Genomic DNA, 15,730 nt, shown 5'->3' on the forward strand with positions numbered 1-15,730 from the left:
AATCTGCCGTTCCCATAGGGTTGCTTTTTGGGGACCACGACATCCATGGGGAAGACCAACACACTGACTGGGGATGATGGTCACCCCATCCCTGCCAGCCAGGCTTCAGGTGTACACAAACAGGGCCTCACAGCAAACCTGTGCAGTACTGGGATGTATGCTGAAATACTCCCTTATACCCTCCAAAACCTAGAGTGTGGATACCAGCACCAAATGCTTCATCCTACGGACCTCCAGCCATCCCATGGCTGTGTTCCATAAGGGACACAGCCTGGAGCAGCAAGCAGCCACAGGCTTGGCTCCCAAGAACAGAACAACCCTGGAGACACAGCACTGACCTTCAGCTACGCTCGTGCCAGAAGGCCTCGGTACCCAGCACACTGGCCACAGGATTAATTTTGTTTCTAGCAAGGAATGTATACAGAAAACTCTTGAATTATTTTTCTCTTTTTTTTTGGTTGAAAAATGGCAGTGGTATTTGTGCTTTTTCTTCTGCCCTAGCTCCAAGACTGTCAGCAGAAAGCATCACAAGACCACTTACTTGCCCGAAACGCCCCCTTTCCCTGGGAGTACCTCCAGCCAAGCTGCCAGCAGCACTGATTTGGGGCACGGAGCCATCCCGCGTGGAACGCTGGGCAGCCCCTGGCACAGGGTGGTGCTGCCAGGGAGGGGACAAGGCCTGCCTCGATGGATGAAGGTGCCGCTCCCGCCCCGCTCGCGCTTCCCTGGCTGCGTCTGCATTCCGCTCGCGATCCCGCCATCTGCACCTTATGGCTGCCGTGACGAGGGAAGCTTCCCTCCGGGGCACGTTCTGCAAACCTCGCATCCACCAGCTCATCAATCCTTGGCTCTCATCAAAAGACAAACTTATAAACAGGCCCAGACGCTTCTCCCAGGTTTAATGGAGGCAGCTAAGAAGCTGTGATCGTTCGATGTTTTCCAATGATAGTGGTGATGCCTGAGGCCAGCTATAATATTACCATGAAATAAATCTGCAGTGGTATAATTAGCAGAGATGCTATTATGCCCAGGTTTTAGGAATGCTCAGCATAGAGGGAGAAGAGCAGCTACCCAGAATGGGACCTTGCAGAGGTCCTGGGTTTGAGATGGGGCTGAGAGTAGGAGAGACACAAAAACTCTAATGTCAAGGCAATGTGGGCTTTCTGCATTAGTCTGCATGCAAAATAAATCTAGTTTTTTAATAGCCAGATGTCATGGTAAACATAGGTCTGTGCAAATCTCAGGGTTAAAGCTAACTTTCTCCTTGCCACTCCAGCTACCTCTGCCCTGCAAGCAGCTGTGGAGTTCAGGTGGCACTTGCAAAGCTCCTGCTTCTTCCAGCATCCAGTCTGTGATGTGCCATGCAGTGGCCTAAACTAGGATGGGAGGTGGAGCAGGGAGATGCAAACCAACACAACTCTGAAGCCCAAGTCTGGCAGGAGGAGATGACTGCTGTTTTCTCTGTCATGCTGCATCAAGAGAACAACACTCTGTTAATTGTGCCACTGGTACATATAAAAGGTAGACAAATACCACTAGGAACAACTAGGAGGAAAAGACAGAAGAGGCTGGGTTAGAAATGGGATGCTACTCATATCTGCAAGGAATAGCTAAAAAAAGAGTTGGCACCTACACAGTGTTTTCTGTTGCTTGCAGATGTAGTGCTAAAAGTAAAAGCACAGAAAAAGGATATAAGTAGAGAAAAATATTTTAGGATCAATGGTTATGGGGGAGAGAATGGGAAGAAAAAAGTCAACACATGCCAGGATTGATCCTCAGTTTTGACACAAAATCCTTATGGCAGTTGTTTAAGAGCCACATTCAGGGAACATGCAGTTCCTCAGGACTCCCAGCCAGGACCTGGAAGGGTTTCTACCCCATACACAGGACACAGACTCGTGAGCTGGAGCTCCTGTGCCAGTGTCTGCATGTTATGTCGTGGCTTGATTATAAAAGGTGACATGCTAGGGCAGAGTTTGCACCAAAATCAAGAGATCATCCTTTAAATGTGCTGGGCAGGAGATGCCCTGGAGGAAAACCCTGAAGTAGACAGCCTGCCCTCAGCTAAGGTTCAAAAACTCTTCATAAGTTTTAAGTGCGTTTCCAAATCTGCAGTCAAATTCTACACCTTCCCTCTTTTTTGCTACAATAAACTTTATCTCAGAATGTAATCTAGTAATAAAAATGGTTTTAAAATGATCTGACAAGCACTAGAAACCCCATTTCTTTTAGAGTGACAACTCTATTTACAGCTTCACATACATACACTCTGGTTTATATTCTACATACACATCAGGCCCTCAAGATTTGGGATATATCCTTTCCATCCACTTGCAAGAATCAATTTCAGTCATGAAAATAAGTTCTTCAGTAGGCAGAAGGTAGGAAGAAAGATTGTCTCTAATGCTGGGGTCTCTGCACATCTCCCAGGACAGGGACACAAAGGGATGGGCAGTTCCCCCCCCCCCCCCCCCATATCAGGGCTGTTACTGCACTTGAGCAACCCTCCTAACTCCAGAGGCCACCTCTCCAGCAAGAGCCACAAGCTCATCCCTGAACAGGCCAGAGGGCTGCTTTGTTTGAGGAGAGGTGCAGAACAGCTGGGCAACTTCACACAGGGAGAAGATTTAGGATGCGTTCAACTCTCACTCTTTCAAAAGGGTGCAGAAAATTGCTAAACTGCTAAAAAAATTCACATTCAAAGCCTGAAGTGGCCAGGGAACAATAGCACCAAATGCAAGCAGAGCTGAGAGAAGGAGCTTTGAGCTCCAGGGAGATGTTATTGTCATAATCACGCATGAAGGACACCTTGTAGCTAAAAGTTCCAGAACTTAATTAGGAAGCACAGCTCTTATTCCAGGGTGCATCAAAGACAAAGAATGATCTCTCCAAGCCTCAGTTTCCCTATGCATAAAGCTGGAGCGGTCAAATACATCTACACTAAGGGAATACAGCACTTGCTGGAATGCACTTGGGAAGCCACACTACCACAATTTTGGATTTTGCTTCTCTGCTCCCACACTCACCCAAGCACAAGATTCTTATCTCCTCCTCCCCATCACAGTTTCCCACTGCCCCACAATGCTGACAAGCTCAACACCTTCCATATCTTATCCAACTTCCTCAGTTACAGGCAGACCAGCAGAGACATCTTCATCTGTGTGAGTGGAGAGTGAGGCACGGCTAAGATTAGCAACAGGAACGGACCGGCGTTGGCTCCCTATACAATTAGCTGATATAAAAGCTGTGCCATCTACTGGCATCCCGCTGAAGCACTGCTCCCATCAGTTGTTGCTCCGACAGCTCTTCCTGTAGAGCTGGGGTGGGATTTCACTCACCCTTGTGCAGGTAGCAGCACACAAGAGGCTGCCAAAGACAGAAGTTCACTTTGCAGTACCAAAACCAGGCAGTCACTGGAGCCCTGTGTTCAGATTTCACTCCCAGCCCTTATAATCCCCAACTTGCTATGGAATTACCACCTTTACTTAAAGGATTTAAAAAAAAAATTATCATGCCTGCAGAAAAAAACAGTTAACCACCATTTAAAATTAACTCCCGTTATTATGCCTAAAATTTTGGGAAGACATTTTGGCAGGCACATTACTGACCTACAGCTGGCAGCCCTGCACAGAAACCTGGAGTTACCCCTTCCATCAAACCTGTAGGGTACTTCCAATAGCCTTTACTGCTGTCACCTGCCCACTTTCAGAGATGTAGCACACCCTAAACAGCAGAGGAGGGACAGAAACCAAGGGCATACAGCAGCAACACCAGCCCAGAAAGCAGGGCCAGCAGGGACAGGCAAGCAGAGACACACACCAGGCTGGGTGATGGAGGAGCCCCCGTGCCCTCACCAGCACTGCTACAGCCCAGCTGTCTGTGAAGCTGCTCCAGCTCCCCCAGTGACCCCAGTTCCAGCCCTCATGTCCCAGTTCAGCTGGTGGCTCCACGAGCAGCACCAGGCAGGCAGGCAGGTGCACAGTTAAATATTTTTGCTCGCAACCTTTTCATGTTGCTTTCACTTCAGCTTGTGCCTCTGAACGCTGACAGATTTCTCATTGCGAGGCTGTATTAAGTCGCTTTTTAATTGCATTTTGAGGGACCCAAAGGCCAGCAGGCAGAAGGGCACTTTATTTTTTTCCAAGGAACATTATTTTTATTGTAGAGGCAGGAGAGGTTTCCATTAATCCTCAGCAAGCAGACAGCTTCCACACAGCGTGCTGGCTGCAGGGACGGCCGCTGCAGAGCACTGGGATGATTTGAGCACTGTCTGCTGGAATATCAAGGCTCCCAACAACTCCTCTTCAAAGAGATGACAGGCTTTGGCACAAAACTTGCATTAAATTGATACAATCTCTTTAATGTTATCTCTGGCTCTTTATCACAATTGTATGTGCAATTTACATTCTTGTTGCCTTTTTTTTATTAAGATTTGCTAGATCCTTATCACTGATATTTTACACATTGTTGTAGTGTCACTCAAACATTTAATGGACATCAGCTGTTCTGGGAATTTATAATAGCTCCTTGCTATGGGGTAGGGCGGGATGCTGATGGATTTCAGACTCGCTCCATGAAAGCTTCAGCGGATGCAAAGCAAATGCACGTGGGACAGAAGCATTCCATCCCAGGGCAGGGAGCACACTCTGTGCCAGCTCCTGTGCCAGCATAGCACCACGTGCCCAGAGCCAAGCTAAATACTCATCATGCGAGGCACCTTGGGGGCTGCCTCCTGCTCCTCACCTGCAGCCAGCCCTGCTGTTTAAGTCACTCCTGTGCAGGGACCTACTGAGATAAACTCTGCCAAAGCTGAGCTGCAGTTTGCGGGCTGCAGAAATGAAACTTGCTAAATCTACTTTCTTTAGGGGAAAAAAAAAAAAGAAAAGAAAAAAGAGGGATTTGAAGAGAGCTTTTGAGACAAAAAAGCTTTATGCAAGTCCATTAACCTCCAGGACCAAGCCTCCACCCCCTCACTCATTAGTCTTTAACTTCACTACCTGCCTGTAAGCACAGCTATACAAATAACTGGTTTTTAGTTTCACCTGAGGATGAAACCCTTAAAAAAATAATCCTCATTCCACCTGAAATAAACTCAAAATGATTCACTGTCCCAGGTCAATTACTACCATTCAATATGAGTCTTCCACCCCAAATGATGCATCTGAAATATTCAAGGGGAAAAACATTAAACAAGAATAAATTGGTTGGAGGTTTTTCTGCCCAAGATCTTGGGCTTTGCAAAGCTCTCTGAGGATGTACAGCATCATGGAGGGCAGGGGCTGAACCCACAGGGACTGAGAGCACATCTCTAAGTGCAGAAGCACACACTCCATGAAAACCTACAGGCAACCCTGGGGAAATAAAGATCCCCCTCTCACCCTCTCCCAAGGTGCACAGATTACAAAGTCACAGGGCAGAGTGCGGAAGCAACTCTAGGTACCAAACTGCCATGGAAATGCAGTTTCTCATGCCAAAATTAACCAAGAAAATTCAAATAAATCCCTTTTTCAGTGACATGGTTTCTTTTATTTTGCTATCATTGCAAGCATATCTTCCCAATCATGTTTAAAGGTTGTTCTATAAAGAATTAAATTATAATTTCCTTCCCTAGCACTAATTCCCTCAGAGACCTCCTCCTCTTCTGCATCACTCACCAGTTTATGTCTGTATCTATCTCCACAGATAGACCAGTAAGTCATACCCATCTGCTTTTAGCCTTTCAACCACCCCCAAATGCCTCCTCTTAGAGCACAGCCCTGCCAGGCCTCAGGATCTTGAGAGGGTAGAGGACCAAGCTGAAGGACCCGAGTTCTGAGCCAGCCAAGCACTACAACTGCTGCAAATCCCCTGCCCACACCAATGGCTTCAGTCACCTCCACCTCTGCTAGGAACGCTGCTCCTGTGCTGGAAAAAAAACAGGAAAAACTGAAAATCAACATGCAAACTGCTGTCTAACACATAACACAGTTTGAGGAAGGGAAGTAAAAACCCTTTAAGGACTATTTCATCCTTCTCTTCTCTTGGTCTCAGGGGTGTCTGGGCTCCTCACAGCGCGGGGTGCAGAGCGCAGGAACGCGAGGCACGCACTTTAAACCCTCCCAGAAAAGTTAGTTCCTATTCCCAGAATCAGAGAGCTCCTATTCCTCCTCCTGTGCGTGCAAAGCAGCCTGGCAGTGCTCAGAGAGAGGGCGTGAGGGCAGGCTTTGCTCGGGCTAAAAGGCCAGCTAAAGCTGCCAGCACGGCTGTGAGCCGAGCCCGGGAGGCTCAGCCCCGCCGCTGCGCGGGCACCGGCAGCGAGCCGCGATCTCCCGGCCGAGCCCTGCGCTCAGCCAGGATGCTCCGGGGCAGGGAGGAAGCCATAAGCCTAAAATAAATCCCCGGGCAAGGGCAGCGAGTGCAGAGCTAAGTGCTACAGACCTGGAGCGTGAGAACCAGCTCACCTCTTGACAGGGCAAGGTAAGGGCAAAGTCAGGCAACTATTTATTTGCACAGGGTAAGGAAACTCCACTCTGGGTTGGAGACCTATACTAAGAGACATCATCTTGTTCACGGAGCTGGTTTTGCTTCCTCTTTTGCTTCAGGCCCTGAAAGGGCATCGAAAAGAAAAACCAGACAGGTGTTTTCTTTAAACACCAGATGTCCAGACTTCTTACAGCAAGTACCAGAAACAACAGCCTCAGTCTGCCAAGGGCAAGGGAGGACAAAGGTTTCTTCATCTGTTCTTTACCAACAGCCATGCATAGGGCTGGAGATCTGCTGTGGAGACTTACTGAACACCCTATCAGAACAGGACCATCACTTTTCACTCCCCCATCTGTGACTCCAGATGCACTGGTGGCACTGAGTCCATTCCTTGTATGTGTGCCACAAAACAGGATCATCCCAGGAGCTCAGCAGAGACAGCAGCCCCTGGGTCCTGGCAAACCTCTGCTGCCCCAGAGGGCACCCAGCAGCTCACCAAGTTGTAAAGCCCATCGGGCTGGGCTGCTGCCAAGTGTTCATGGGAGAAGAAAGGAAAACGTTCAATGTAATCTGCATGAAAGCACAGGAAGCCCTAAATCGTGTTAGCGCTATTAACGCTGGTTACATCGCTCAGCAAACTGGCCCAATACAGGTTTGATAGACTTGTTACAAACATCTGATTGTCTCTGATTAGATTAGACAATCAACCCCCATCCTGGTGTGTGGGCATTGTTTAACTCCCCTCTGCAATCTGTAAATTAGAATTCCAGACCTGGGAGATTGGATTCAAATTGGATTACTGGAGCAGGTCCAGCACAAGAACAATTGTGAGGCAGGAGAAGACACACACACACATATGCACAAATGAATGAATAAATAAATAAATAAATAAACAAACAAACACACAGGGACTGTCAGCCAGGGTTTGATTAGGAGTGAATTAAAAATAGAATTAAAAACCACCAACCAGCAACTATCAAAGAAGCGGGAAGAGTGGTGGATTTGTCACTATGAAATAAGAAAGCATGTAGGTCCTGCCTTTAAACAGTTTGTACTTCAGCATGTGCAGGATTGGTGGTCGTCCTTACTCCACCAACTCACAAGCTCCTGTCCATGGCCATGCAGCTGGAATGGTGCAGGAGTGCATGAGGCATGAAGCCCCACACCTCACCAAACCCACAAGCTGTGTCAGAGCTCACCTGAGCTATGTTTATTCCCTCTCTCCTACCCCATTTTGCTGCCTAGGCAAGACAGGTAATGTGTCCCTTAGCTGGCACCCTGCAGGCCACAGCGTGACCACTGGTAGCCTTCTGACATGTCCAGAAGTCCCCCTCAAGTCAAAGCCAGGGCTGTACCACACTGCAGGAGGGAAATCCACAAGGGTTTGGCACCACATGCTGCCAGCCAGTGTGAACCCCCGGTGCACTGCAGCTCCAGAGGGTCTCCCTCTCCTGGCCTGGGACCTCTCCAGTTAAACACTTCAATGACTTGGCCAATGAGCACCTTCAGCATCCTTCAGACAGCTCCACGGTGCAGGGAGATGGCAACGGGACCTTGTTCTGCCAGAAACAAAGGAGAAATCCAGTACAGCCCCAGGGCTGCTTCTGCTGAATGCTGACCCCTTTTGCTGCCTGCCAGCAAGACCAGAGGACAGCAACAACACCAACAGTGAAGGAGAGAATATTTTCTGATGATATTCTACCAGCCCATGCCGTGACAGAGGTCAGTGCCTCTGCTGCTGAGAGAGGAGGGAGCAGGGAGATGCTCTGATCTGAGCTGAGAGATGCTTTGCTGTATGCCAATTTTTGCAGCTTGTCAGACAGGTGGCACTTTTTATTGTCCCTATCAGAGACCAGAAACCTGATAAAGGCTTCATTCACCACAAACCTGCAAGGGAAATCTCAGGGCTATCAGAACTGTTAAAGGGACAAACCTGTCCAATTAAATCCCCTCTGCACTCTTGATATATACTTGTGCCAGGCTCAAATGGAGCTTGGAACTAGTCCCAGTTGAGCAGTAATGCACTGAGTGTTCAACCAGGACTGAAAGCACAACTGGCCTGAGCCCCTCCCTCCTGCAATGTCCCCCTGACCAGCTTCACACTGAGAAGCTGATTTGGTCAGTACTTTGTGGTAACACACCAAACTCTCACCTCGCCCTTCATCACTGGATCCTAAAGCATGGCCAAGTACTAAGTGCATCAACACTTCAGAAGAAACATGCAAGAAAAAATGCCAGTAAGTGGGAAAACTCAAGGCTGAGGGTGAGGAGTGAAAACAGGAGACAAATCAGCAAAAGAGGGTTAAGGCAGTACAAAACCCTAAGCATCTCCAGATCAACCACCTTTTCTCCCAGCTCTTCCAACCTCTTTCCCTTAGGATCCAAGGTAAAGAAAGATGGGAACACCTACAGCCACATTCCCCCAGGCTTTGTAGCCACAGGAAACCCAGCCAGACTTCCCTGCAGGATGCTTTCAAAATACAGGAAATCCCCAGTCTTGTCCTTCGTATTCTTTTTTCTGCCAAAAGAAAATGTCTAATGCCAAGTTTAGATTCTACTAATCTTGCAGTAAAGTCTGAGTGAAATATATTGTGACCTCCTACACCTCAGCTGAAGGAACAGGAACCTTGAAACCTCCTACCACTGAGCCCTCCTGCCAAACCCCTGCTTTCCCCCAGATGCTCATTCCACACTGAAGCTAAGTATGCAGCAACAAAAATATGCTATTAAATGTCACAAAAATACAATTAACCTCCCTCCCCCCCAAACCTTTCTCCGACTCCTACTAGGTGCTGTTAGTGCTCTCCTCACCAGAGCCACGCAAGGGGCACCAAACCTGTTGCACACACATACATGTACATAAGATAAACATAGATGTACATAGTACACATTATAGATTCTGGTACACAAAATGCCACTTTGCTGCACATCTGCTCAACACATCATATTTGATACTGCACACAGCTGAGGTCCACAGGAAATGCAACAAACTTCACCTTAACTCAAAAGATTGCATCAGTGATGTACAACTTGCAAAACTAAATCAGCTCTATGGAGAAAATACCAGCCCAACCATGTCACTATCGGGGCAGTGTGAGAGCCTGCAGGCATCCAGACCATGTTTTGTGGATCAGCAGGCCTCTTTTTGGAGATGGGGGAAGGCCACCAGCACAGACAGTAATCTTTAGGCTGGTCACAGTATATGAATAGTTCACTTCAGGGCATAACCTACTCAGTAGACTGTGGGATGTGTCGCTCTCAGGAGGCAAAGCAAATTGTCTGTGGTTAAATATGTGAAGATTGAAGCAGTCAGCATCCAAAAGCAGCCTTCACAAGAACTATATAAAAAGGAGAAACAATCTTAAAACATATCCTAGGATCTAAAATTTCCACCTCTCAGCCTCCTCCTCCATCAAATCACAACTTCCTTCTCCCCCAGTCTGTGGAGCTTCAGGAAAGAACAGACCTGGAGGCATGGCTCATGCACTCAACATAGTACTCTAAAAGAAATAAGAAGTGCCCCTTGGGTTTGGGAATCTGGACCCACACCAACCACACCTTCAGGTGATGGCTTTTCCCTGGCTCACTCAGTGCTCCACCAACAGCAAACTCCAACAACAGCTGGGCTTCCAAACAAGCTCCCAAAGAAGCCCCAGCCTGTACACATCTCTCTGGGCACATACAAAGGCAAATAGGGGTCTGAACACACTGAAAAACTGAAGGGGAGGTAGGAAATAAATTTGAAAAAGTGACAAAGAATCTGCTTGACAAAAAAACAGCCCAATGAGTTCTAGTCTCAGATGATGTAAAGCCATGAGCCAACCAGCTGTGATTCCCAGTACAAGGGGAATTTGTAGTTATTTGGTAACATGCCACCTCACTCCTTCCCACGTCTTACAAAAGGTGTCTTTTTTAGCCCTAACAAGGACAAGCTCATGAGTGTGGACAAGAGTAGCCCATTTCCTTACGCCTCCCCTGCAGCTCTGGAACTTCCCCACAATGCAATACACTGGGTAAATGTAATGTCATCTCCTTCAGGAGTCACTCCACCTTAGTCTTTTACTTCCAATTCAATGGAAATCAGATGCATTTTTGGTATTGAAGGCCATCTTTTTTATCGCCCCCCCTGTTAAATCTTGGGAATAAAAAGCAGCTGGAACTACAGAGCCCAAAGATGACTGGGAGGCCAGACTTGAAGCAATGGAATCATCACAGACAAAGGACACTGGAAAAGGCAATTAGTGCTGATGCAAATCCATGTCAAACAGAAACCATTTTGTGGGACATGGGGTAGAAGTCCCCCAGGATCCAGGTGTAGATACTCCAGTGCCAGGTGGAACAGGTGGAGATTGCAAAAACATCTCCCTAGGAGTTATTTTGTCCCATGATGAGACTGTCATCTGATATGATGCTCTGGAACAAAAAGGGAGAGACAGCATCCAAATAACCAGCCCCTTGTAGGTGCCTTATTTTAGGAAGCAATTCCCCTCTCTGCCACATGCCCCTGGCTCCAGCACACCTCCAAAATGCACGTGGGAGTTCAGAGTGTCCCATTAGTGCCAGATCCATGCCACAGTGCTGCACCATGGCTGTCAGGGCCAGACAGGTTCAGTTTCCTTGGGGTTGATTTCTGCCTCTTAGAAATGCAACACACAAGGTAAGAAACTGTATTAATAAATGCTCTGCACATCGTTTAATAAAGACACATTAATATTTTCATTTAGAAACAGAGGAGAACAGGTTCTTTGATGACTGGACTGAATCACCACCTAATCAGAACAGCGCTCTGAGCTGTGCACCCACGGTGTGTGCCCAAAGGCTTGTGAGCACCTTCCTACAAAGCCCCACTGAGGCCCAGGCAGCATCTCTTCTCTCTCCTGCAGCAAAGAAGACAGGGATGTCTCCTGAGGAGAGTGAGCACACAAGTGACAGGGCAATTCATACATCAAGGAGAGACTCCATTTCTCCTTCCTCACCTGCCCTTGCCAATACATGGAGTCCCACCTGACTCAGATGCTGAAAAATATGTTTCAAGAAATCATCATCACTCTTGTGAGTCATGAGAGAAGAGGAGGAAATGACTCCAGGAGAGATGATTCAACTAAAGGGAGAGTTGAGACAGATGAAAACAAGGAGGAGAATGGAAGGAGCTATGGGAGCCCCACTGCTTCAAAGGAGCTCAGTAAAATGTGGGAGAAATTTAGAAGATTCAATTTCTCTTCCCCCATCAACTTTCCCATTTCCAGATTTTGTTGTTAGTACCACCAATCCAAAATGCCAAGAATTTACATGGAAACTGGATGTAACAGTCTGCTCCATCTGAGAGTGCACTCTGAAGGAGTCCTCTTGAAAGACTGATTTAGGTCAAGGGTTCATTGTTTCCACTGTAAGGACAGCACCACGTGCTGTTACCTAACCAGCACTGCCAGAATCACCCCTGTGACAGGGGAGCCCTTCACGGCACACCGGAGAGTCCTGCCCAAAAACCCAACAGAAAAGAAAGACAGTTGGAAGACAAGGTTATTTGTACCATGGGTACAGTTCAATCTTTGATCTACCACCAAAAGATGCACAAACTCTCTATAAATATGTGTGACTCAGAGCAAAGGGCAAAGCAAAACAGTGTGACTTGATGAGCTGAAAGTCAAATGTCACAGTGGAACCACTCAGCACAGTCATGCTGTGTAACTCAGGGTTATTACCCTGTGCATCCCATGGGAGCCACGTGTTGTCCAGGTGTGTATCAAGTTTGCAACAACCTTCTTTCATCTCTGTCTTCCTCCAGCATCTATAGGTGCTGCACATCTCTGGAACATTGAATAGGATACATGCTCAAGTATGCACACAAACTATAGAAGCACAAGGATGCAAGTTCATGTTAAGAAGAAAATTGGTCTCCCTGTTTTTCACTTCCACAATCCCAAATGGAGTGCTGACACTTTACACCTCTTTAATCCCACTTCAGCTCCTTCCATTCAAGCTAAAACACTTGGTGTGAGTCACAAGTAGGATCATTCTTTACTTCCCAGAGTAAGAAACTGGGTAAACAGCAATCTTCTTCACCCAAGTCCCTACAGTTACCATCTTTGTCAGCCACTGTGGACAACCTCACACCATCTGGACTCAGGCCAGACTGTGACCGCTCTTGCCTGAGATCCTATCTTGAGTCTTGAGACTCCCCTAGTCCACATGTGTGTCCTGTGATTCCTGTTGCATACATTCTCCAAGCCACTTCTTACTCACTGTGGAGACAGGTCACTTCCAAGCCCTCACTGCCTTAGTTACACCTCAGTTACTGCAACATCCCTTCTCTCCCCACAGCACATTTCCTGTCTCTCAGGCTGAAAGACCAAGTCTTTTTGGCTGCAGTGCCTCTGTGGACAGGACACATCAGCTGTGTTACCTGCTCCAAGCCTTCCCCTTGTCTATCACCCTGCAGACACCCTTCCAGTGGATCAAGCTACAAGCTGCATCCAGCTGGCCACGCTGCCAAATGCCCATTGTACAGTGTCATGCCACTTGATAAAATTGTGTTTCAGAGAGGACACCTGAGCTCCTGGAGGGGAAGTATCCATACCCCTGTGCAGTGGAGAAGGTTGTCCCCCTCTCCAGGAAGGCAATTCCTTGTCTCTGCCCCAGCAACAGAGCGTGGCCCTGCTGCCACCTCATTATAGCCACTGCAGGGTTTTACTGAGCAGCACCATGGATCAGGTGACCTTCCTCCAATATAGATAAAATGAGTTCATTTTAAAAGGAGTGTCACAAAAAAGCACAATAGATTGGAAATGTATGCAAATATCCATGAGGACAACCCACTCATGCAGTCAGTCACAGGGCTCACGTCCCAGGCACTGGCACAAACCTTTCAAGCACATCATCTCCTAAACAGGAGAGGCTCCACTTGTCCAAAACACTTCCATGAGCCATAGCAGGGACACTGCAGTCCCTCTGCTTCCAGTAAACCCCCAGCTAAATGACTGGATCAAATTTGCTGGCAGGCTTTTGCTGTCACTTGTATTCTTGTGGCAGCACCTTCAGGTGTTTGAATGATGGTGGAAGGAGATAAAAAGCAAGGAGGTACCTAGAGGACGTCCCCACATGACACATCCTTGCCTCAGATGCTCCAGATGAATCTGTCCAATCTGCAGGATATAGTTCCCAGAAATGGCCACACAATCACAGAAATCACTTTGAAGCTGAGATCATACTGCTATGCCAGCATCAACCCTCTTGTTTAAACTAAGCATCTCCATCAAAGGATCAGCACACAGGCCCATCTCCTTACCTTTAAAGCACGGACTTTCTTGGCCAAGAGGCTCTCAATGTCCCCTGCGACCTTCTCCACCAATTTCCTAGGCACATTCTCCTTGACTTCAAATAGGCTTTTATTGTCATCGTAGATCTAAGAGGGGAAGCAAGAGAAAAAGACAGTCAATATTAGTGAGGAGTACAGCAGTCTTCCTACAGAAAAGCTGATCCTCTAACAGAGAATTCTAGCAATGTGGATTAGGTAACAATATAAGCTTTGGAAATGAGGGGAGCAAGAGAAGAAAGGCTTTGCAATCAGAAAAAACAGAAATGCAGTCAACCTGCTGCCCACACCACTGGCTCTATAGCTGCCTCCTTTCATGCTTGCAGGCATCCCACCCCCTCACTCAAAAGCTGAACTGCCCATCCCTGCCTCTGCTGAGCCACTCCTGTGGCATAGGCAGAGCCACCAGGCTTGCTGCTGTGCCCTCCCTCACCCAAAGGCATCCCCAAAGCCACCTGCTGAGCTTGGCAAACACAAGCCCAAGTCCCTGCCCACCCCCAGCACGGCCTGCAGGGCTTGCTGGGTGCAGGGCCTGGCAGCACTGGGGCAGCAGGGCAGCCCCAGGTACCAGGAAGGGGAACAAGGGGATTACATAAAGCAGGATAAACCCCACATCTCTAACCAAGGCAAAGTAATTTGGCACCCTCAAGGAATGAGAATTTCTACAACCAGTCCAGAACTTGGCCAGGCTGTGGTGGGGAGAGGCACAGATCTATACCAGGATTATCCTGAAGGCCAATGCAATTATCTGTATTTGAATGTTTGCACCCAAAGTGGCAGCAATGGCCCACAGGCACACAATACAACTGCAGGGAACAACCCAAGGGAAGTGCTGTTAGCATCAGCACTGCCTCAAGAAGAAGGGATCAGTCCCACCAGAAGACTTCACAACCAAGAACTTTTCAGTCACCTCCTCAGAGGATTTTGTGATTTGTTAACTCCACCTGCCTGCAGACCCAGGTGCAGCCAACACAGGGTCAAAAAGAAGAGTTAATTGCCATCATCTGAGACTAGCAAAAAAAAAAAAAAAAAAAAAATTCCACACACCTTATCTATTCTTAAGTAAGGTACATGAAGAAAACCACAAAGCAAATAGGATTCTGCTTCTCTCTTTATCCTCAGGCTACTCGCAAATACCTTCAGCTCCAGACATGCAGACATATGGGAACAGAGAACCCTCCAAGGAGAGCTGGACCTCCCCAAGGAGGGAGCAGACTCCATGCTTAACTGCGAATTCCATGCTAAGCATGTCTGGCACCTTGCATGATCCTTAGGAGCTGAATCATGCTTCCCACGGGACAAAACCCTCTCTTTGCTGGAGCTTCATTACAAGTGAAAGACTCTGCCTGGAAGTGGTGCTTTGTTGCAGACCTGGCCATGAGGACCAGGGTTGCAGAAGCAATTTCTCATGACACATCTGCCCTGGGTGTCAGAGCAGCACCCAAATACAAACAGTAAACAACCAGCTTCCACATGACAAACACGTACCCAGAACCTCCTCTATTTCACCCAGGACTAAGGAGAGGCTCGGCCAGAGACACCCACCAGGCTCATACCACCACAACTCTTTCTCTTGGTGGAGCCAGCAAAAGTAAAGGTACAGGCAGGCAGGTGCCCAGGATCTGGATAGTGGCACATCACTCAGCTCAGGCACATGATGAGACCCTCTAAAATGCTGGGAAACTACTTACTGCCCTCTCTTATTTCTCCAGACCTTATAACAAGCTGGAGTAGACAGCAACTCCACTTGCTGAAGGCAGCTGACAATGAATTCAAGAGCCAGAGCAGAGATATCCCCCAGCTCCAGCCTCCCTTTTCCTTTCATAGGTAAACAAAGCAGTTTCTGAGGCTGAAGCCACAGGAGTGCAGTGAGAGACTAAGCACAAGGCTGCTCTTCCAGCTGTGCACAGTCCCTCCAGACCTACTGGGTTAATCTCCAGCCTTCCACTTTGCTTT

General features: G+C 47.8%; 1 protein-coding gene across 2 annotated transcripts in view; it reads right to left on the reverse strand.

Annotated features, from left to right (window-relative positions):
• The window catches only part of CACNA2D2 (calcium voltage-gated channel auxiliary subunit alpha2delta 2), a 211,247-nt gene that overhangs the window by 114,905 nt on the left and 80,612 nt on the right, over positions 1-15,730 (reverse strand). For both annotated transcript variants that reach the window (XM_053989277.1, XM_053989276.1), the window contains exon 3: positions 13,748-13,864. In XM_053989277.1, coding sequence (XP_053845252.1) covers positions 13,748-13,864 — 117 coding nt within the window. The remainder of the gene's footprint in view (positions 1-13,747; positions 13,865-15,730) is intronic.

This window comes from Vidua macroura, chromosome 13 (assembly GCF_024509145.1).
Source record: "Vidua macroura isolate BioBank_ID:100142 chromosome 13, ASM2450914v1, whole genome shotgun sequence".
NCBI classification, from domain to species: Eukaryota; Metazoa; Chordata; class Aves; order Passeriformes; family Viduidae; genus Vidua; species Vidua macroura.